The sequence below is a fragment of the Choloepus didactylus genome, chromosome 15, assembly GCF_015220235.1.
Source record: "Choloepus didactylus isolate mChoDid1 chromosome 15, mChoDid1.pri, whole genome shotgun sequence".
Lineage (NCBI taxonomy): Eukaryota > Metazoa > Chordata > Mammalia > Pilosa > Megalonychidae > Choloepus > Choloepus didactylus.
The window spans coordinates 59,194,647-59,219,666 of NC_051321.1; the positions used below are offsets into that span (position 1 = coordinate 59,194,647).

Genomic DNA, 25,020 nt, shown 5'->3' on the forward strand with positions numbered 1-25,020 from the left:
CTGCACCCTTAATAGTTTTGATAAAAAAATAATTATTTATTGTGCTCTTTCCATGTGCCAAGCTAAGCACTTTATATACATCTTATTCAATAACTTTTAAAATATATTTGCTAATTTAATAGTCAAGTAACAAGATTTTAATTGTATAAATTTGCATTTTCTTGATTAATAAGAAAAATGTTAATACACCTATTGGCCTGTTCAGTGAATATGTTCATATCCACTTTCTATTAGATATTTATTTTAACATATTGATGTATGTATAGGTGCTCATTATTTAGAAAAGATATCCCGGCTTAGTCATATTGCTTACAATTCTCAGGTTTTGGTTTCTTTTGTATTTACTCTACATTTAGAAATATTTAAAATTTTTAAGTAATGAAATAAAACAATCTTTTCCTTATTTTTTCATTATTTTACATTTGAAGGCTCTCGTGGTGACATAAGTTAATATCTATGTACATATTTCTAGATATTATTTATGGTTTTTACTTTACAAATTTGCTGTATAAAACAAAACATGGTACATACATCAATGGACTATTATTTATAAAAAGAAATGAACTTCTGATACGTGGTGAAACATGGATGAACCCTGAAAACATCACATTGAGTAAAATAAGCCAGACACTAAAGGACAAATAAAATGATTCCACTTATATGAAATATCTAGAATAAGCAAATTCATAGCAACAGAAAGTAGATTAAAGGTCACCAGGGGCTGGGGGAAGGGGGGGATTGGGAAGTTACTGTTTAATGGGTATCAAGTTTCTGTTTGGGGTGAAGTTTTGGAAATAGTGGTAATGGTAGGACAACATTATGAGTGTAATTAACACCACTGAATTGTACACTTAAAAATGGTTAATATAGCAAATTCTATGTATATATATATATTACCAAAATAAAAATTTTAAGTCATTTAATCCATGTGAAATTTAAGTATGTGAGGTTTGACTATATTCCTTCTATAAAAATAATTGTTCCAGCACCATTTATAAATCAAATAGGTCTTCCTTACTGATTTATGATGCCATTTTTTCATATATGGCATTCTTAGTAAATTTCTATTTCTTAGCTATGTATTTTATGGATTTAATTGAATTATTTATCAGTTTCTCTGTTCTATCCTAATACCAGTACCATTCTAATTATTATATCTTTATAATATACTTTACTATTTTTTACAAAGATATTTCCTTTCAAAAACATCTTATTCTCATTCACTAGTATCTTTATATGTATATATATAGAACTATTTTGTCAAAATCCTCCTCTCCCAATGTTTAATTAGAATTCTAATATACAAATTAATTTTGGGATCCATAGCTTTATAGCAGCACAATACATTTACATTTTTGGTTAGCTTATTCTCTGGGAATTTAATATTTTTGTTGTTTTGTGTTGTAAGAGGGATATTTTTTCCTTTATATTTCTAAGTAGTTATTGCTGGTTTTGAGAGAAGCTATTGTTTTTTGTATATTTACCTTACACCCAGCTACTTATACTGAATTCTTTATTAATTCAGTGTTTCAGTGATTCTTAGATTACTTAGGTCTGCAATCTATTACTTTTTCAATAGTATTCAATTTGTATATTCTTTTTCAATAGTTTCATTTTTTATTTTTACTATTTCAGCTAGAATTTCTAAAATGGTAAATTATATTGCCAACAGACAGTTTATTTTGTTCTTGATTTTAATGGGAATGCCTTTATTGTTTTATAATTGTGACTTAGTTGATTCCCTATTAAATGACCCTGCTTTGCCTTGACCACAGTTGTTGACTCATTTCACAACTGCTCTTCACAGCAGTTCTTGCTGTTAAAGTGGCATTAATTACTTACACTATCATGGGAGGAACCTGGACTCTTGACTTCCTTTCCTGTATACTCACTGCTGTGGGTAAATCGTGCCCTCTTCCATGCCTAGCTACATCAGAGCCCCAAGAGGACAAGGTGGAAACTTCTCAACTGTTTCCCAGATGGTCATGTACCTTTCAGACAGCAAAGGATGTGTAACCTGCCTACTAAGTTTCTCTATCCAGCTTCAAATGTTAGAAATTCTTTTCAGATTCTTGCAAACGGTTGGTTCAATTTTAGTTTACAGTACTCTTGCCTTGTTTGTTTGTTTGTTTTTGTCTTCATTGACATTGTAATGGTAAAGTGAGAGAGCCATAATAGGATGGCTAGCTTGATACTATAAGGACTTCATTTGACTTTCGTCATAAAATCAGTAGTCAGTTAATAAGCTGATTAATTACTGCAGTGCAATTATTTGGCATTCAGCAGAAATAATCAGGATAAATGCTTCAATTATTCTTTTTACTTTTATAAAGATCTGGCTAGTGAATGATGAATTTGGATATGGAAAACCCAGGTATCCCTGACTACTAAAGTAATTTGAGAAACATTACAAAACTTTGCTGCAAACATTCATTTTGACCAAAAGTCACATTTCCATCCCCATGTCAAAAGAAAATGAATTTATAAAGGTGAATTAGTTCTTTATGTTCTTTGTTTTTGTATTTTACAAATACACAGACAAGATACAATTAAATCTCAACAAAGATGAAAAGAAATTACATATGTATCCCATTTTCTGAGACTTTTTAGTTCCTTAATTTAATTTGAAATCATTTTTTTGGAAAGAAGGAACACATGCAGAAATAAGTTCAATTTTATACTTGACTATTTGTGGTCAGAAAAATAGTTTTTTCTTTTACTTTAAATGGGGGAAATATAAAATTTTACTTTAGAAGCTTTCATTTAAAGCAACTTCTAAACATACAGTTAAATTTCAGTATTGTGAATTGCTACAGTCAGTAAACTATTTATTATTAAATGACAATAGATGTTAAGGATCATCTCATTTGAGACTTCAATAGCAATTTAACATATCTCATTTGCATATGAATGGTACCATATGAGAAGTGAGAAACAGAGGATTATGTTAAGTATTCTTAGAAAATCCTTTTCAATAACCTCTATTTTATTTATTCATGTTGAAATGTATTGAACATAGTGAATACCTACTATGAACAAGTACTATGTCTAGCATCAAAAGAAAACAAGGAAGTATAAAACATGTTTTATTCCAAGCTTATAATAGGAAGGATGAAAGCATGCACATAAATAACTATAAAACAAGCAACAGATGTTTATAGTTTAGTTATTTTTTTGAATAATTCATCTATCTTTCCTGTATGAGAATTTTTTATATCCATAAAACATTTCTGAAAACAGTTCTTTTGGTGAGAGGGCCTGAAATGCAGCAGCAGGCCCCCTGGTACTAAGAGAATAAGACTTTTGGCCAAAGAAACAACCTAGGTATTACTTAAGGATCCATAAAGCTAGATGCTATTGTTACCAAAATACACCAATGAAATAATGTTTGTAAAGGGCAAATTATCAAACTAGCATACACACAAGTAAGCCACGTGTTCACTTCCATCTGTGACATCTCCAAGCCATTTTGTCTTTAGCTTCCTTAACACTTTGGAGAAACCGAGAATACACAGCAAAACTGCCATCTAGTGGTAGAGGATCTCCTAAATGTGGTAGGAATTCCAAGAAGGGAAACATTTCTAGCTGAAATGTAACAGGAAGGCTTTATGGCTAAGTGAACAGATCTTGAAGAAAATATAGTTATTTCAAGAGCTAACTGGGTATAAGAAGTACAAGGTGTGTTCACAGGACAAGGAAAAAAATGTATGGCTAAAGCAGACAGCTTATGTACAGAAGTAGTAGAAAACATGGCTAGAAAAAGAGTTGGGTCAGAATGGAAAACTTGGGGGTAAAAAGTTTGAACTTTATCCTAAAGGCAACGAAAAGCAGTTATCCATCCAATAAATAATCACTGAACAATTAATATTTGCCAAAACCTGTGTAAGCGTCTGCATACACAGTGATGAACAAAACCAATATGGTTACAGTCTTCGTGAATTATTAGCTTAGACAAACATTAAAAACATTATTGAAGCTTCTGAACACAAAGCAATGGAGAGAGAAAAAGACTTGGGTTTGCAGCCCAGCTCAGCCTGTAACTTACAGCAAGTCCCTTAACCTCTGAGTCTGTGAGAAACTGAGAACAACTGCCCTATTTCACAAGACTGCATGAGGATAAAACTACATAATATATGTAAGGTATATAAAACAGTTTTCCCAAACATTTCTAAACAAATGTAGAGCATAATGATGAAAGCAGTGTTTTAGAACAAATACTCTGATAGAAGTATGCAAAATAAAACAGAAGGGAGATAACTGAAGAGGGGAATTAAAAACAAAAAAACAAAAAAACACCAACTCTAGGAAGTTACTTTATAGAATTTATTAAGCAATATAAAAGTGATCCAATTATAGCATACCTGATATGGCAATCTTTCCTTTACATGCTGTTCGCACTTTACTTTCAAAACTCACATCGCTGTCAAAAGAAAAAGCTTTATGAAAAAAAAAGATCTTTTCCAATAAGCAATTGTTTTAAAAGTCTTTCACAAATGTCTAAATTTTAAAAACACACACATACCTATGAATATTAAGGATTTCCAGTTAATGTAAACTATTTGACTCAAATTTTTAAATATTTAGTCAACAGTTTGCTGGCTTTAAGGAAAATATATGGAGTTATTCTCTATTATTTTTCAAATAAACTTTATATTCTCTGGTGATTGTATTCTGACTTCATAATAAAAGACCTTTGTGATCACTTACATTTATAAACAAGATGGACATTATTTGTCCAGGTCCCAGAAAATGTAACACCTGAAATCCCCATTTCATAAATTACATTTCCAGCCTAATAGATATAGTGGCCTGAAAAGTTAATGATCTTCTCAATCACGTAACTTGCTGCCTGGGAGTACGTTATCCTATAAAATCTGACAAATTACCCAGAAAATTTCTCTCTGCTATATATTTATATACAGTTAATATCATATTTCATCTCCCTGAAATTCCAAAGAACTAAGCATACACTTAAAAAAAACAATAAATTAAGGCGGGAACGGAAGGGAGAGGTTCTGTAGAGAATAAAACGTGGAGAGGAAAATATAATAACAATAGAAAAAAATGTCAAAGGAAATTCTGGGGATACAAAACACTTCCAGATCTGATTTTAGAATATCCTATTACCATGAAAAAACATATTTAAAAATCTCCTACTAGATTAGACCAACTCAATCCCATCCTTGAAAATCTCTACTTCCTAATAACCCTCATTTATGGATTAGCATCCCATTTCTAGGACAATATTTCCAAGAATATTCTTTGTACTTTTCTTGGGGTCTCTAATTTGGTTAGCTAATTAACTGCCAGCTCTTTTAATCAGGTACTTCAAATATGTGATAAGATAGAAACTTTTCATTTGAATACTGTTCAATCCTAAAAGGACTTTTGGAAAGACAGTGTAGAAATTTGAAGTGGAAAGTTATCTCAGTAATTTGCAGAAGAGAATGACACTATCTCCTTGCTTTTCTATAGGCTTGTCAAAAAGAATGGCTGTGACCAAAGGAAGAGATGTTTATTTGATGCAGGATCTATATTTTCCATAGTATACTAAATAATTTAACTTGTATGATCAGTTCATTCAAACACCATAATTACACGGAACTCTGGATAGGAAGTAAGATCTGATAGGTTTGTACAAGTTAGTGTGAAATTCTGATACATCCCAAAGTAATATGGGCAGAGAAGGAGGATATATTTGCAGGGACCCCTGGAGAACTGGGGAAAATGGGGAAATGTTGGACTTCCCCACCTGGGTTGTTACTGGTGTTCTCGCAAACGCTGAGGTCTGACAGTTTGGTAGGATGAGCCCTCAATCCTAGGACATGACCTTGTGAAGCTTGTTGCTGCAAAGGAGAGGCTGTGCCTAAGAATCTCCCCCAGAGAACCTCTTTGTTGCACAGATGTGGCCCTGTCTCTCTAGCTAAGCCAACTAGGCAGGTGAACTCACTGTCCTCCCCCCAAGGTGGGCTCTGACTCCCAGGGATGTAAATCTCCCTGGCAACGCAGGATGTGACTCCCAGGGATGAATCTGGATTCGACATCATGGGATTGAGAACATCTTGACCAAAAGGAGGATGCGAAATGAAACAAAATAAAGTTTCAGTGGCTGAGAGATTCCAAATGGAGTAGAGAGGTCACTCTGGTGGCATTCTTATGCAATATATAGATAACCCTTTTTAGGTTTTAATGCATTGGAATAGCTAGAAGTAAATACCTGAAACTATCAAACTGCAACCCAGTAGCCTTGACTCTTGAAGATGATTGCATAACTATGTAGCTTACATGGTGTGACTGTGCGATTGTGAAAAACCTGTGTGGTTCACACTCCCTTTTTCTAATGTATGGACAGATGAGTATAAAGATGGGGACAAAAACTAAATGAAAAATAGGGTGGGATGGGGGGGTGATGGAATGTTTTGGGTGTTCTTCTTTATTTTTATTTTTGGAGTAAGAAAAATGTTCAAAAGTTGATTCTGGTGATGAATGTTCAACTATATGATGGTACTGTGAATGGTTGATTGTACACTGTGGATGACTGTAGGGTATGTGAATATATCTCAATAAAATTGTATTTTAAAAAAAAAAGGTAACATAATAGTTTGATGGTTAATTTTATGTGTAAACCTGGCCAGGCTACAGCACCCAGTTATCCAGTCAGATGTGGCTCTGAAGGTATTTTGTGGATGTGATTAACTTCTAGAATCAGGTGACTTTAAGTAAATGAGAATACCCTCAATATGTGGGTGGCTCTTATCTAATCAATTGAAGGCCTACAGAGCAAAAGATAAGATGTCCCAGAAAAGAAGAAAAGCGGACTCAGCAAAAGATAAGATGTCCCAGAAAAGAAGAAACGCGGACTCAAGATTATAACATCCACTCCTGAGTTTCCAGCCTGCTGGCCTGCCCTATGAACTTCAAACTTACCAGCCCCCACAATTGTGTGAGCTGATTCCTTAAAATAAATCTCTAAAAATATATATAAAGAATGTCTGTGTATTCATTATCATGCTTCCACATTTGGAAAAAATGTATCATCCTACCTTTTTTATCCCTTACTGGATTAAGTACCTAAGTATTATAGGTGAAGTGTAATGTATTTCAAATGAACTAAAATAATTTACTAATTTCCTGAAATTGATAAGTTTATATGGGACTTTTATATGGTATTTACAGAACCACAGTTAGATATGACTACAGAAATACAGATTTAAAGCCATATAGTCTCAGAATCCTCTCTAATTATAGTCACATCTGGATTTTTAGTTAAAATAGGGAATTCATGCAGTGAAAAAATGTAAGTAATCACTGAGTATTTCAAAGCAATGTTCTCCTGAGTCATAAATTTTAAGAAAAGTCAAGTTCAATATCTTATATTGAAGTTTAGCTTGTCGTATTGGAGAACATCAGTTTACTTATTTAATCATAGAATGAAAAGCTCAACTGAATAGTCTATTATAAATTTTGTTTAAAATAATATACTGAAAGGTCCACTGGAAATTAAAACATAAATCTCAGTTTCTTCAAATGGGTACAAGAAATACAACATAAATACAGCTGGTTGGCACTGACAAGTAATATTTTTTTTAAAAAATACCTTTCATATGAGCAATGCATGATATAAATTCTTAAAGCACTTATTTAAGTGAAAAAAGATAAGGAATACCTATTATGATGAATAATTTGGGTGTTATGTCACCAAAAAAATTTTTTCACCTCAAAACTATTCAACCACATAGCAGAGTACAGCTTTCTTCCCTACAGTTATAAATTATTTGCATAAGCATTTCCAGGACCAGTTAACAAACTTATTACACACAAATATTATCAAAATATATAAATCAAATTAACCATAAAATCTTAAAGAATAATTAGGTATATTTTAAATGAAAGGTGAACTGAAATAATTCAGCCTTAATTGTCTGAAGCTTGAATTACTTCCAATTCAAATATCCCCCAAACTGTTATTTAAAGTGCTAAAATGCAATGTTTTCTAATTAATCCAAATTGACAATAAAATTGCTAAACATTATCTGTTTAATAACGTGCTACTGTAGCTAATAGTTTGCTACAGTTAAATAAATACTTGCTTGAAAATCTGCAATGTTAATGCCAATTTAGAATGCTAAAATTAGAGAGCCAGCCTGAGGGAAAAAGCAAATAAATACAAAATTACCCAAATATAAAAGCACAACTAAATAACAATGTACCTCATTATTCAGTTTAGGGCATTATTCTGGTAAGAATTCTGAATGCTAAATTTAAAAGATACAGATAAGCATATAAAAGACAAACTTTTAACTTTGGTTTACTAAAAAATATGTTCTTCCTGTAGGTAAATAAAATGACCAACAGAGGGTGCTAATCAGCCATTTTGTTACTCAAAAATCTATATTAAAATTGAGTATAGATTATCTTATTTTACAGTGTTCCAAATGGAAATTTAAAATAACATTCCTTTGGCAAAATTAATAAGCTATAATGAGAAATATTTAATGATGAAAGTATTTTACATTTTCTTAATGAAGTACTAGAATTCGAAATGGCATTCTATTATTTGAAAGCAGGTTATAAAAATCCTTCACTTCTTATGCAAGTAAGTGAAAACTAAAACCCTCAAAAATACTTCACATAGAATTTAAACCATCCTAAAACTATGCATATAAAACAACTTCATAAATACCTCAAATTCAGAAGATAAGCTTTCTACTTCCAACCTTGATACATATCTTTTCAGCTGACGCCAAGCTAAATAAAGCTTAAAAAAAAAAACGTAATGTCTAATTATTTCGAGTTTTATTGTAAAACTACCAAGAGTATACAATTTTCACTTCCAACGTATGATCTTTTTTTTTTAAAGTTATAGTCATCAGCAATAAACTAGAAAACTGAAATATAAGAAACTGTTTAGCACAGTAGTCAAATAAAACTTGCAAAGTTATTTGGCACTATTAAAATCAACACTATGTTGAATGATACAATTAATTAGGTCCTATAAATGACGTTATTTGTATTACTTTAGAAAGCCATAAGAAAGCATTACAAATTAAGGCAAGAAGAAATGGAGAGGAGGGAAGTATGTTATTATTGCTAAAATATAAGCTCCATGAGCACAAGGATTCTGCCTATTTTGTTCACTGCTGTATCAACAGTGCCTGATACACAGCTCATACCTTTTAAAGTACTCAATAAATGTTTACTGAATGATGAAAGAAGTGGAATAAGGATCCAGTTATTTTGATTGAGACGGCGGTAGATTTAGACTCTAAAGTCTAGAGTTTGGATCTTACCCATTAATAACTAACTATACTGGTAAGTTGCTTTTAACCTTTTAGCCTCAGCATCCTTATCTTTAAAACACGAAAAATATCTATCTACCTCACAGAGCTCCTATCTCATTTAATTTTTAAATATATTCTATATATCATTTTAAAAAATATTACATGCATACAAGGATTACTTTGTAAGTATTTATATTTTAGCCCAGGATTTAGTTTGGGGTTTATACAGAAGAGCACTAAAACATTTGTTTAAGAGATTAAAAGTATGACTTCCCAGTGGATAATGGTGGCCACCTACACTGTAATTTCTTCACGCATCCTCCAAAAGCCTTCAACTCAACAATGAAAGCAAATAAAATCATGCATAGCCCATACTTACACATAACTAGTAATCCGAGACTACTACAAACTTCAACTTACACATTAGTGGGGAAATTAATATCTGAAACCATCAAAGCCAGTTCTTAGAGGTCCTATCCAAGTAAAGAGTCAGTTAGGCATTGCAAAACACAAATGGGCTCTCCCCTAGGTTAAGAGAGAATGGGTATAAAACCTGTGGAAATCATAGCACTGGTAACTTGAGAGTTGAAAGGAAGGGGCTCCAAATGTACTGTAGTTCAGAAATTGTTAGTCTTGTGGAGAAGAGAGAGATACAAAAGGGGAAGTGTCCTCTGGAGGCTACGCCATGAAGAAAAAGGAAGAAAGTTGAAGCTAAAAACACCAAGAAACAAAATAGTTATTAAAGAATCAGAAAACCAATCAACACCTCAAAAGCAACTGCTCTTCACAGTTCCAATAACAGAAAACACTCTTGAATGAAGAAACTGTATAAGCCCTTCTATCACTGCCACCACCCCCCTTCATGGATCACTTGTACAAGAAACTCCTTTACAGACCAAGAAAAGGGCTTCATTATCCATTCAAAGCTGTACTAGGATGAAAACGGAAAGAATCAAAACTCTTCAGTCAATAAAAACACTCTAATGATAGCTCTCTCCAAAAAACATAAAGCAACAAAAACTATAACACAATACTCTGAAATGAATTAAATGCAGCTAAGCTACAGCAAATATGAAAGAAACTAGGAATGTGAAATCCAAAACCTCAGATTAAGTAATAGATTAAAAAAAAAAAAAAAGCAGATACACAATAAGAGGAAAGAATAAGAGGAAAGAACAAGGAAAGATATTGAAAAAGAAAAAAAATGCTAAAAAAATCACTTCATAAATGAAGATTAAAATACAAAGCACTCAAAAGAAGAACAGAGAAAACTAGAAATACACTAAGAGACCAATGTAATAGTCAGGAATGAAGAGAACCAAAAGAATAAAAATTAAATAAAGAGTTCAAAAGGATCAGAGAGAAAATGATAGCTATAGAAGACAGGTAAAGAAGATACAACTTACGTATAATTGGAGTTCCTAAATTAAAAAACCAGAATAGTGAGAAAGAATTAATATTTTGCTAATAATCCAAAGAAACTTTCTGGGAATAAAAGAACTGAATCTACATATTGAAAGGACCCTAGATAAGTCAAAATAGTGAGCTTTAGCTAAATCTCAGCAAAATTATCAGACTTTAAAGTACAGAAAACTACTTTGGGCTTCCAGGCAAAAAGACCCTGGTCATCAAAAAGGAAGAAAACCAGTCATTTACAAAGGGAAGAAAATTAGATATTATATTTTTTGATAGTATGATAATAAGGGAGCAAGGTTTTCAAGAAACTCAAGGAAAGAAAGTGTTAGACAAGGATTTTATATTCAGTCAAACTGCTCCTTTCAAGTAGCAACACTAAAGAAAAACATGTTTAAACATGCAAGCATGTAAAGAAAATTGTACTCATGCTGAGGAATCCACTAATAAGCTTCCTCCAAACAGAGGATGATTTTGGAAAGTTCAATAAAAGGACAAAGTGAACATTATACTTAATTGCAGATCAAAGTCTAAAACAAAGGTGGAGATACAAGTGCAAGATTATAAGTATATTATATTAGTACATAAATATTATCTACTCCATCATAGCAGAAATAACACAACTAACAAGAAAAAAAGTATAGAAAGGAGAAAGAAAGGGGAAAATAGAATAAGTTCATTGATTTCCATATAGATAATAAGTGGAAATAAAATGAAACCATTTAAAGCAGTAAAACAAAACTGTAGAAGCCTGTTTCAGTTTGCTAATGCTGCCTTTTCACAAAACACCAGAAATGGATCGGCTTTTATAAAGGGGGTTTATTTTGTTACACAGTTACAGCCTTAAGGCTGTAAAGAGTGTCCACGGTAACACATCAACAATCAGATACCTTCACCGGAGGATGGCCAATAGCATCTAGAAAACCTGTTAGCTGGGAAGGCATGTGGCTGATGTCTGTTTGCTCTCAGGTTGCGTTTCAAAATGGTGTTCTCCAAAATGTGTGCATCAGCTTCCAATGGCCAGCTTCAAAACGTGTGTCTCACGGAATCTCATTTCTGTTCTAAACTCTTTATATCCTTTTGTTTGCCCTCATTTGTGTTTATACCACTTGTCAATTTAGTATAATCTGTGATGTTAATGTGTTTCCCCTCCTTTTCCAGATCATTATTAAATGTGCTAAATAAAACCAGAAAAAAAAAAATGTCTGTCTCAGCTACAGCTAGCTGTGAGCTCCTTCTGTCTGAGCTTATATACTGCTTCAGTAAACTAATCAAGGTCCATGCTGAATGGCTGGGGCCACACCTCCATGGAAATTATCCAGTCAGAGTTATCACCTACAGTTGGGTGAGACACAACTCCATGGACACTGAACCAATAGGTTTCAACCCAATCCACACTAATATATCTGCCCCCAAAAGACTGCATTTAAGAATATGGCTTTTTCTGGAGGACATAATATATACAAACCAGCACAAAGCCTAATAAGGAAAAAAAGAACTAAATGCAGTATATAAAGTTCATAGTATATAAAGTTTTTAATGTACAGTTTTATTGACTACTATAAATAAAAAGAAATAAAAAGAGCAAAGAAAATAGATCACACAATAAAAGAATTTCATAATTATAATATACATAGTTAACATAAAAAACATAAGACAATGCTGACACCAAATATATTAGTCACACCAGTAAATGTAAATGAGCTTAACTCAGCTATTGAAAAGATTTTAAGGCTGGCTCTTAATGTAAAATCCAATTCTAGGATGAGTACAAGAAACACACCTTCAAAAAAGGGATTCAGAAATAAACGGACAGGCAAATCAAACAAAAGAAAGCCAGGGATGTGATCTTATTATCAGACAAGGCAAAATTCAGGCCCAGAAGCATTACAACAGCAGCAACAAAAAAAGGACACATTATAATGCTAAAAGCTGCAACTGACAGTGACTATATAACAAGTACTAATGTACTCAATATTATAGTAGCATCTTTATAAAGCAGAAAGCACAGAAGATATAAGCATAAAGACAGCAAAACCTTACTAACAAAAAAATCTTAACCCCTTTCAGTACAGGTGGTCAAGTGGTCCAAAAATAACTAAGGCTATAGGAGATGAAAAAACATAATCAACATAGATTTTTGAACCTATATACCAAACTTTATATCCTGATAAGAAGAAATATAACTTATTTTCAAGAACAGAAAGAACAGTCACAAAAATGGATACACACACACACAGAACTGCAAAGAACTTACTTTGAACTGCACCATAAAAATAATACCACTTGATAGAACAGAGAAAGAGATATAGAATAAAGCAAATATTGCAAGTTGTTAATTGTAGAATCTAGGTTGTGGGTATAAGGGTCTTCACTGAACAATTCTTTCAAGTATTCTGTACGTTGGAAATTTTTCAAAATGATTTCTGTATGTTAGAAAAGTACTGCAAAGAAATCTTCAATTTGCTTAGGTTTGGGCAACTTGACAGTAATAATAATGGTACTATAGTTATGAAACTATTTTACATAATCATAGTATAAAACAAATAAGGAAATATATTGCTGTTATTAGGAATCAAGATACTCTGAATAAGAGAAAAGGAATACAAACATAAAGTAATTTAAGAAAAAACTATAAAATATTAATTCATGATTTTCTTAAATAGACTCTTTCCTAACTATGCCCATTGAAAAGACCTAGGAGCAGTGCTACCCTGGTAACAACAAGCATAACTAGTGCCCCTATCTTGGTTTTAAAATACCATTCATCAATAAAGGGAACCAGGGCTCCTTAGAAAATGGCTGACTCTAGGCTTGGGGCAGAGAAAGTACAAGGTAAGTCTGGGTTGTCTTCTTGTGGCAGAAAGCAAGCAAACTCTTAAAAGACAAATAGAAGCACATCAAAAGAACAATGAAGGCAACATGAAGAAACTGCCACTGAACAAATGTGGGAAACTTGACTATCAAAAAGATTAATGACTATAAAATGATAGCACATAGAATAAATACAAGTTCAGGAATCCAGGGAAAGAGAAAGAAGAATGCCCTTCTTAACAGAAGAATGTCAACTAACAAAAATAGAAGAAATAATGGAAGCAGATAATCACTGTTTTCCAACCCCTATTATAACTGATTTAGGTTAAGAATCATAAACGGATGATAAAATCATTAAATGAAAAGGTTATTGAATATAGCAGAATATTTGCTCAGTCCCAATATAACACCTTGAAGAATACATACAAGTTAAATTGAGAATCATTCTGCCACAAAGGAGAAAGCTTTGGCAATTGCCATCTAAACCAAGGGATCAGACTCAGGTTGGGAATTGAACCATGTACTCCACACTCCACAAAAGACATGTTCATGTCTTAATCCACGTTCCTGTAGGTATGAGCCCATCTGTAAATAAGACCTTTGAAGATGACATTTCTTAGTTAAGGTGTGGACTCATCTGTGAATGGATCTTTTTTTTTTTTTTTTTTTTTTTTTTTTTTTTTTAAATCATCATTTTATTGAGATATATTCACATACCACGCAGTCATACAAAACAAATTGTACTTTCGATTGTTTACAGTACCATTACATAGTTGTACATTCATCACCTAAATCAATCCCTGACACCTTCATTAGCACACACACAAAAATAACAAGAATAATAATTAGAGTGAAAAAGAGCAATTGAAGTAAAAAAGAACACTGGGTACCTTTGTCTGTCTGTTTCCCTCCCCTACTTTTCTACACATCCATCCATAAACTAGACAAAGTGGTGTTTGGTCCTTATGGCTTTCCCAATCCCATTGTCACCCCTCATAAGCTACATTTTTATACAACTGTCTTCGAGATTCATGGGTTCTGGGTTGTAGTTTGATAGTTTCAGGTATCCACCACCAGCTACCCCAATTCTTTAGAACCTAAAAAGGGTTGTCTAAAGTGTGCGTAAGAGTGCCCACCAGAGTGACCTCTCGGCTCCTTTTGGAATCTCTCTGCCACTGAAGCTTATTTCATTTCCTTTCACATCCCCCTTTTGGTCAAGAAGATGTTCTCCGTCCCACGGTGCCAGGTCTACATTCCTCCCTGGGAGTCATATGTGAATGGATCTTTGAAGGCTGAATCAGGGTGGGCCTCAGTCTATATGACTAGAGTACTTATAAACAAAGGAAATCGGGACACAATTAGTAAGAAGCCAGAAGTCAGCAGAGATCAGAAGAGCAGACAGAGGATTGGCGGAACGCTACAGACTCTGGAAGAAAGCAAGCCCTACCATTACCTTGATACTGGACTTCTAGCCTCCAAAACCATGGTATGGCATTTGTCATAGCAGCCTTGGCAAACAAAGACACTCAGCATCACCTGATGTGGTAAAACCAGGTATCATACTGCATCACACAGGGAGCATATACAGTACTCAACATCACATAGAAATGTTCTTGCTAAAATTGTTTAACTTGATCAAGCCTCTACAACCCACTTCCAGTAACAACAAAAACCCAAAATGTGAAAAAAGTTTCAATAATACCAAATGGGGAGGGCAGGGCAGGAATGGCAGAGTGGTGAGGTGTAGGTTTTAGTTACTCCTCCAGGGCAGTAATAGAAAGCCAGGAATTGCGTGGACCGGACACTGCAGAGCAATTTGACTTTGGGCATACTGCACACAACACTCACGAACGTGTGGAACGGCTGACATCAGCGAAATCTGTAGGTTCTCACAGCCAGGGGACCCATGCCCGTCCCTGCCAGGCTCAGTCTCATGGGAGGAGGGGCCGTCAGTGCTGGGAACCAGGAGGGAGAACTACAGTTGCAGCTCTGATTGAGAACTCAGACTGCTGATCAAAAATTCCAAACATAGTCAAGACCAGACACCGGAGAATCTGGGAACAGTCAGCCCAGCAGAGAGGAGATAGGGCTAGCAAAAACAGCAAAAAAAAAAAACCAAAAAATAAAAACAGAGACTTTTTCGAGTTCTGGTGAACATAAAATGGAAAAGGACAGGACTCAAACAGAATCAGGCACATATTCAAATCCAGAGGGTGAGGACGCTTGTGTGAAGAGCCAGTTTCTCTACTTCCTTGATTGTTCCTTAATGGCCCTAAACTCCTTGTCTCTTAGCATTCCAAAAGCCCATTAGATCTGCAAGGAGGGCGCTCCTTTTTCTTTTCTTTCTTTTTTTTTTTTTTAATCTTTTTCTCTTTTTCTAAAACAATCACTCTAAGAAGCCCATTACAGAAAGCCTCAAAGACTTGCAATTTGGGCCCAGGCAAGAGCAGAGCTAAGAGAGTTCTGAGAGACAAAGCAGTAAGTCTAGTGGCTGAGAAAATGCGCTAAACACCATAATTTCCCAAGAAAAGGGGGGCGTCCCCTTACAGCCATCTTCCCAGCGGGCTGGGAACACTCCTGCCCGGCACCAGTGCCACAGCCCAGAGCTGCCCCAAAAAAACAGTGTTAAAGGAAGTGTTTCCAGCAACACACACAAATGGCAGCATGGACGATAGCCTTTTGAGCACCTGCAGCTAACTGTCCAGGAGCTGGGAAGGCGGAGCTGTGTGAAAAGGGGGAAATTAACACGCCACTTTCAGCCATCCTTTCAGCAGGCTGGGAATACCCATACATGGCCCTGCGGCCCAGAACTTCCCTTGGGGGATGGTGCTCACCTGTGACATACCACAGTCTTCCCTCAGCAGAGGCCGTGGGAGGGCAAGGCTTGGAAGAGGGACCCACTCACAAGTCCCAGGATTTGTGGATCTGTGGCAGAGACAAACTGCGGCAAGACGGAACTGAAGGATTAGACTATTGCAACAGCTTTAAATCTCTAGGAACACCTAGGAGATTTGATTATTAAAGCCGCCCTCCCTCTATCCGCTCAGACACATGCCCCACATTCAGTGTGGGCAGCACCAACTACACACACAAACTTGGTGCACCAACTGGACCCCCACAAGACTCAGACCCACACTCACCACAAAGACAAAGTTGGGGAAAACTGGCTTGAGGGGAATAGGTGGCTTGCAGATGCCACCTGCTGGTTAGAGAAAGTATATTCCACCAAGCTATAGATCTGACAAATTAGAGATAAGTGTTTGAAAGTTTACATAGCCTAAAAGAACCCTATCAAGTTAAGCAAATGCCAAGAGGCCAAAAACAACAGAAAATTTTAAAGCATATGAAAAAAACAGACGATATGGATAACCCAAACCCAAACACCCAAATCAAAAGATCAGAGGAGACTCAGTACTTGGAGCAATTAATCAAAGAACTAAAGACAAACAACAAGAGAATGGCACAGGATATAAAGGACATGAAGAAGAACCTAGAAGAGCCTAAAGAAGAAATTGCAAGAGTAAATAAAAAAATAGACGATCTTATGGAAATAAAAGAAACTGTCGACCAAATTAAAAAGATTCTGGATACTCACAGAACAAGACTAGAGGAATCTGAACAGCGAATCAGTGACCTTGAGGATGACGGAATGTAAAATGAAAGAACAAAAGAAAGAATGGGGAAAAAAATTAAAAAAATCAAAACGGACCTCAGGGATATAATATAAAACGTCCAACTATAAGACTCATTGGTGTTCCAAAAGGGGAAGACAAGGGTAAAGGTCTAGGAAGAGTATTCAAAGAAATTGTTGGGGAAAACTTCCCAGACCTTCTAAACAACATAAATATACAAATCATAAATGTCCAGCGAACTCCAAATAAAATAAATCCAAATAAACCCACTCTGAGACATATTCTGATCAGATTGTCAAAAACTGAAGAGAAGGAGCAAGTTCTGAAAGCAGCAAGAGAAAAGCAATTCACCACATACAAAGGAAACATCATAAGAATAAGTAGTGACTACTTAGCGGCCACCATGGAGGTGAAAAGGCAGTGGCATGACATATTTAAAATTCTGAGAGAGAAAAATTGCCAACCAAGAATTCTTTATCCAGCAAAGCTCTCCTTCAAATTTGAGGGAGAGCTTAAATTTTTCACAGACAAACAAATGCTGAGAGAATTTGCTAACAAGATACCTGCCCTACTTGAGATACTGAAGAGAGCCCTACTGACAGAGAAACAAAGAAAGGAGAGAGAGAGATGGAGAAAGGTTCCATACTAAAGAGATTCACCATGGGTACGTTAAAGGACATTAAGAGAGAAAGGAACAAAATATATCTGACCAACATAAATCAAAGGATAGGATGGCTGATTCAAGAAATGCCTTCACAGTAATAAGGTTGAATGTAAATGGATTAAACTCCCCAATTAAACGATATAGATTGGCAAAATGGATCAAAAATATGAACCATCAATATGTCGCATACAAGAGATTCATCTTAAACACAGGGACACAAAGAAATTAAAAGTGAAAGGATGGAAAAAAATATTTCATGCAAGCTACAGCCAAAAGAAAGCAGGAGTAGCAACATTAATCTCAGATAAAATAAACTTTAAATGCAAGGATGTTACGAGAGACAAAGAAGGTCACTACATAATAATAAAAGGGGCAATTCAACAAGAAGAAATAACAATCATAAATGTTTATGCACCCAATCAAGGTGCCCCAAAATACATGAGAGAAACACTGGAAAAACTAAAGGAAGCAATTGATGTTTCCACAATAATTGTGGGAGATTTCAACAGATCACTCTCTCCTATAGATAGATCAACCAGACAGAAGGCCAACAAGGAAACTGAAAACCTAAACAATCTGATAAATGAACTGGATTTAACAGACATATATAGAACATTACATCGCAGATCACCAGGTTACACATCCTTCTCTAGTTCTCACGGAACTTTCTCCAGAATAGATCATCTCCTGGGACATAAAACAAGCCTCAGTAAATTTAAAAAAAATTGAAATTATTCAAAGCACATTCTCTGACCACAATGGAATACAATTAGAAGTCAATAACTATCAGAGACTTAGAGAATTCACAAATGACTGGAGGTTAAACAACACACTCCTAAACAATCAGTGGGTCAAAGAAGAAATAGCAAGAGAAATTGCTAAATATAGAGAGATGAATGAAAATGAGAACACAACATATCAAAACCTATGGGATGCAGCAAAAGCAGTACTGAGGGGGAAATTTATAGTACTAAATGCATACATCAACAAGGAAGAAAGAGCTAAAATCAAAGAACCAATGGAGCAACTGAAGAAGCTAGAAAATGAACAGCAAACCAATCCTAAACCAAGCAGAAGAAAAGAAACAACAAGGATTAAAGCAGAAATAAATGACACAGAAAACAAAAAAATAAATAAATAACAACAAAAGTCAGTTCTTTGAGAAGATCAACAAGATTGACAAGCCCCTAGCTAGACTGACAAAATCAAAAAAAGAGAAGACCCATATAAACAAAATAATGAATGAGAAAGGTGACATTACTGCAAATCCCAAAAAATTAAAAAATTTGTAAGATGATACTATGAACAACTGTTTGCCAACAAACTGGATAATGTAGATGAAATGGACAATTTCCTGGAAACATATGAACAACCTAGACTGACCAGAGAAGAAATAGAAGACTTCAACCAACCAATCACAAGCAAAGAGATTCAATCAGTCATCAAAAGACTTCCCACAAATAAATGCCCAGGGCCAGATGGCTTCACCGACGAATTCTACCAAACTGTCCAAAAAGAACTGACACCAATATTACTTAAACTCTTTCAAAACATTGAAGAAAATGTAATACTACTTCACACATTTTGTGTCAATCTAATACCAAAACCACGCAAAGATACTACAAAAAAGGAAAACTACAGGCCAATCTCCCTAATGAATACAGATGCAAAAATTCTCCACAAAATACTTGCAAATTGAATCCAAAGACACAATAAAAACTCATATACCATGAGCAAGTGGGGTTCATTCCAGGCATGCAAGGATGGTTCAACATAAGAAAATCAATCAATGTAATACGACACATTAACAAATCAAAAGAGAAAAATCAAACGATCATCTCAATAGATGCTGAAAAAGCATTCGACAAAATCCAACATCCCTTTTTGATAAAAACACTTCAAAAGGTAGGAATTGGAGGAAACTTCCTCAGTATGATAAAGAGCATATATGAAAAACCCACAGCCAGCATAGTACTCAATGGTGAGGGACTGAAAGCCTTCCCTCTAAGATTAGGAACAAGACAAGGATGCCTGCTGTCACCACTGTTGTTCAACATTCTGCTAGAAATGCTAGCCAGAGCAATCTGGCAAGACAAAGAAATAATAGGCATCCAAACTGAAAAGGAAGAAGTAAAACTGTCATTATTTGCAGATGATATGATCTCATATCTGGAAAGCCCTGAGAAATTGATGATACAGCTTCTAAAGCTAATAAAGAAATTTAGCAAAGTAGCGGGATACAAGATTAATGCACATAAGTCAGTAATGTTTCTGTATGCTAGAAATGAACAAAGTGAAGAGAAACTCAAGAAAAAGATACCATTTTCAATGGCAACTAAAAAAATCAAGTACCTAGGAATAAACTTAACCAAAGATGTAAAAGATCTATGCAAAGAACACTACATTAACTCTACTAAAAGAAATAGAAAGGGAACTTAAAAGATGGAAAAATATTCCATGTTCATGGATAGGAAGGCTAAATGTCATTAAGATGTCAATTCTACCCAAACTCATCTACAGATTCAATGAGATTCCAATCAAAATTCCAACAACTTACTTTGCAGACTTGGAAAATCTAGTTATCAAATTTATTTGGAAAGGGAGGATGCCTCAAATTGCTAAAAACACTCTAGAAAAGAAAAATGAAGTGGGAGGACTTACACTCCCTGACTTTGATGCTTATTATAAAGCCACAGTAGTCAAAACAGCATGGTATTGGCACAAAGATAGACATATTGATCAATGGAATCGAATTGAGAATTCAGAGATAGACCCCCAGATCTACAGCTGACTGACCTTTGATAAGGCCCCCAAAGCCAATGAACTGGGACATAACAGTCTTTTCAACAAACGGGGCTAGGAGAGTTGGATATCCATATCCAAAAGAATGAAAGAGGACCCCTACCTCACACCCTACACAAAAATTAACTCAAAGTGCATCAAAGATCTCAATATAAAAGACAGTACCATAACACTCCTAGAAGATAATACAGGGAAACATCTTCAAGACCTTGTATTAGGTGGATACTTCCTAGACCTTACACCCAAAGCACAAGCAACTAAAGAAAAAATAGATAAATGGGAACTCCTCAAGCTTAGAAGTTTCTGTACCTCAAACGAACTTGTCAAAAAGGTGAAGAGGCAGCCAACTCAAAAAAATTTTTGGAAACCATGTTATCTGATAAAAGACTGATATCTTGCATATATAAAGAAATCCTACAACTCAGTGACAATAGTACAGACAGCCCAATTATAAAATGGGCAAAAGATATGAAGAGACAGTTCTCTGAGGGGGAAATACAAATGGCCAAAAAACACATGAAAAAATATTCAGCTTCACTAGCTATTAGAGAGATGCAAATTAAGACCACAATTAGATACCATCTCACACTAATTAGAATGGCTGCCATTAAACAAACAGGAAACTACAAATGCTGGAGGGGATGTTAAGAAATTGCAACTTTTATTCATTGTTGGTGGGACTGTATAATGGTTCAGCCACTCTGGAAGATAGTCAGGCAGTCCCTTAGAAAACTAGATATAGAGTTACCCTTCAATCCAGCAATTGCACTTCTTGGTATATACCCGGAAGATCTGGAAGCAGTGACACTAACAGATATCTGCACGCCAATGTTCATAGCAGCATTATTCACAATTGCCAAGAGACAGAAACAACCCAAACGTCCTTGAACAGATGAGTGGATAAATACAATGTGGTATATACACACGATAGAATACTACACGGCAGTAAGAAGGAACGATGTCATGAAACATATGAAAACATGGATGAATCCTGAGGACATAATGCTGAGCGAAATAAGCCAGGCACAAAAAAAGAAATATTATATGCTACCACTAATGTGAACATTGAAAAATGTAAAATAAATGGTTTATAATGTAGAATGTAGGGGACTTGCGATAGAGAGTAATTAATGAAGGGGGAATGATAACCCAGTAAGAACAGATAAGCTACCATGGGTAAATTTAACATTTTGGCAATGCCCAGGAATGACTATGGTTTGTTAATTTCTGGTGGGTATGGTAGGAACAAGTTCACAGAAATGTTGCTATATTAGGTTATTTTCTTGGGGTAGAGTAGAAACATGTTGGAAGTAAAGTAGTTATTGTAGGTTACTTGTCTTTTTCTGACTTCCTTGTTATGGTTTGTTTGAAATGTTTTTTTATTGTATTTTTTTTTTAAATTTTTTATATAGTTAATAGTTAAGTAAAAAAAAAAAGAAAAAAATATGCAAAGCCCCCCTGAGGAGCTGGTGGAGAATGCAGGAGTATTGGGCTTCCCCACCTCGATGGTTGCTGATGTGTTCACATATATGGGACTGGTGGTTTGATGAGCTGAGCCCTCTATCATGGGACTTGCCCTTGGGAAAACCATTGCTGCAAAGGAGAGGCTAGGCCTCCCTATAATTGTGCCTAAGAGTCTCCTCCCGAATGCCTCTTTATTGCTCAGATGTGGCCCTCTCTCTCTAGCTAAGCCAACTTGGCAGGTGAAATCACTGTCCTCCCCCCTACATGGGATCTGACACCCAGGGGTGTAAATCTCCCAGGCAACGTGGAATATGACTCCTGGGGAAGAATCTAGACCCAGCATCGTGGGATGGAGAACATCTTCTTGACCAAAAGGGGGATGTGAAAGGAAGTGAAATAAGCTTCAATGGCAGAGAGATTCCGTAAGGAGCTGAGAGGTCACTCTGGTGGGCACTCTTACGCACAATATAGACAACCCTTTTTAGGTTCTAATGAATTGGAATAGCTAGCAGTAAATACCTGCAACTATCAAACTACAACCCAGAACCCCTGAATCTTGAAGACAATTGTATAAAAATGTAGCTTGTGAGGGGTGACAATGTGATTGGGAAAGCCATATGGACCACTCCCCTTTGTCCAGTGTATGGATGGATAAGTAGAAAAATGGGGGCCAAAAGGGGGGGGGCACCCAGTGTTTTAATTGTTCTTTTTCACTTTAATTTTTATTCTTATTACTTTTGTGTGTGTGGTAATGAAAATGTGCAAAAATTAATTTTGGTGATGAATGCACAACTATATAATGGTACTGTGAACAAGTGAATGTATCCTTTATATGACTGCATGGTATGTGAATATGTATCAATAAAATTGAAAAAAAAAACAAATGGAAACAATTAGGCAAAGGCAGAATATAGGATATTTTTTAAGGTCTAGACTCCATACAGCATTAATGGCAAGGAGTTTTTGGAAAAAGGTAAAGCAATTAAAGCAGATTAAATAGACAACCAAATGCACTGCATGAATCTTGACTGAATCCTGGTTTTGGAAAAAAACTATCAAGGATTTTCTTTTGATTACTGAGGAAAATTGAACATGGACTGAATATTAGAAGATTATTATGGAATTATTGTTAATATTTTTACATGCTGTTAAGGGTTGAATTGTGTCCCCATAACGATATGTTGAAGTCCTAACCCCCAATACCTCTTAACGTGACTTATTTGGAAATAGGGTCATTGCAGATGCAATTCGTTGGGATGAGGTCACCTTGGAGTAGGGTGGGTTCTTAATTCAATATGACTGGTGTCCTTATAAGAGGGGAACAGACACAGAGACAGGGGAGAAGGCCATGAAAAGGCAGAGGCAGAGACTGGAGCAATGCAGCTATGAGCCATGGACACCAAGGACTGCTGGCCACCACGAGAAGCTAGGAAGAGGCAAGGAAGGATGCTTCTCTAGGGCCATCGAAGAGAACATGGCCCTGCCAGCACCTTGATTTCAGACTTCTAGCCTCCAGAATTGTAAGAGAATAAATCTGTTGTTTTAAGCCACCCATTTTGTGGTAATTTGTTAGGGCAGTCACAGGAAACTAAAACATATATGATAATCATATTTTGTTACATAAAAGAATGTTATTTTTGGAAATGCCATTTTTAATAAGTATCCTGTTGTCTGCAACTTACTTTCATATGGTTCAACAATACTTAAACCAGTTTAATATATAATCAGTTACCAACATTCTCAGAAAGGACATGTGGTTAAAAAAAAAAAAGGAATAACTGATACAACTGGATCTTAAGAATGATGAGCAAATATAAATATGTGTGGTGGGGAGGGTGTGTAGCAACGCCAATTTCATCATTAAAGATACTGAGTAAAGAAACTTAAAATCATACACATTTTCAGTTAAGAGTCTCCAGTATTTTTTCCCATCTTTGCTACATAATCCAACAGGAAACATGCTTATTTAACATTTTATAAAACAGCAACTCAAAAAAAGTCATACTGGAGAATTGAGAAAATGGTCAATTCACCACCCATTGTAAATATTTAAAGAACATTAAATGGACAGATACGGTTCCCAGAATAATATTCCAGATAACTGTTAGCGATAATGTAATACTGTGTTGAGTCCCACTCTTTACTTAAACCAGTGCTTCTCAAACTTTTCCACTGAAACGGCCCTCCTGACAAAGGCGGAGAAGAAAGAACATACATCTCCAGAAGGAGTAGGATAGCATAACTCGAAACTAGGCTACAATTCTAAATTTCTTGGGCTTTATCTTAAAAAATTGATGCTCTAAGAAGACACACCCTATTTATGCTATGGCTTTGCATGTCTCCTGACACATAATCATGTACTTCCCATGATAAATGTGACCCAATTTGAGAAGCACTGACTTAAACCAATCTATTTCTACCTGACAAATAATTTTCTAGATTGTGATACTAGAATAATTTCATTTTATAATGCCTAGGATACAAAATAATGAAAATTATTTAACATATGTTGAGTACTAAGTATGGAAGACATTGTATTAGGTATGTATATATAATATCTTCATTTTCAAAATGTAAATATTATCACGCCCATTGTACTGATGAAGGAACTGAGGCACATAGATTAAATAGCTATCCCAAGGCAACAGAGCCACTTTGTACCCAGATCTCTATTATATCCTACCTGCATCATTAGTTTATTTTTACAGAAATCCCTTTCTCTTATCTATTTTTTTACCTTATTTTTCAAGAATTTAATGAAAATGCACTATAACCAGCCCCAAAGCTACTCGTATCTAAAGAAGCTTTCCACTAGTGCCAGAGCTTTAGGACTGATCAACAATGGATGATGTAAGTCCATTTATATTAGATTAAAAAGGAAACCAAAATCTAGGCACTAAATTGTGCCAATTCTTAGTTCCAAGTAAGACTTGACATTGTAAACAGGATA

At 35.1% G+C, this 25,020-nt stretch overlaps 1 protein-coding gene across 3 annotated transcripts in view; it reads right to left on the reverse strand.

Moving 5' to 3' along the window:
* RTKN2 (rhotekin 2) overlaps positions 1-25,020 on the reverse strand; it is a 113,940-nt gene that overhangs the window by 74,877 nt on the left and 14,043 nt on the right. For all 3 annotated transcript variants that reach the window (XR_005211807.1, XM_037804094.1, XM_037804093.1), the window contains exon 3: positions 4,362-4,420. Coding sequence is in view for 2 of the 3 variants with exons in the window: in XM_037804094.1 (XP_037660022.1) it covers positions 4,362-4,420 (59 nt within the window). In the remaining variant the exon portion in view is untranslated. The remainder of the gene's footprint in view (positions 1-4,361; positions 4,421-25,020) is intronic.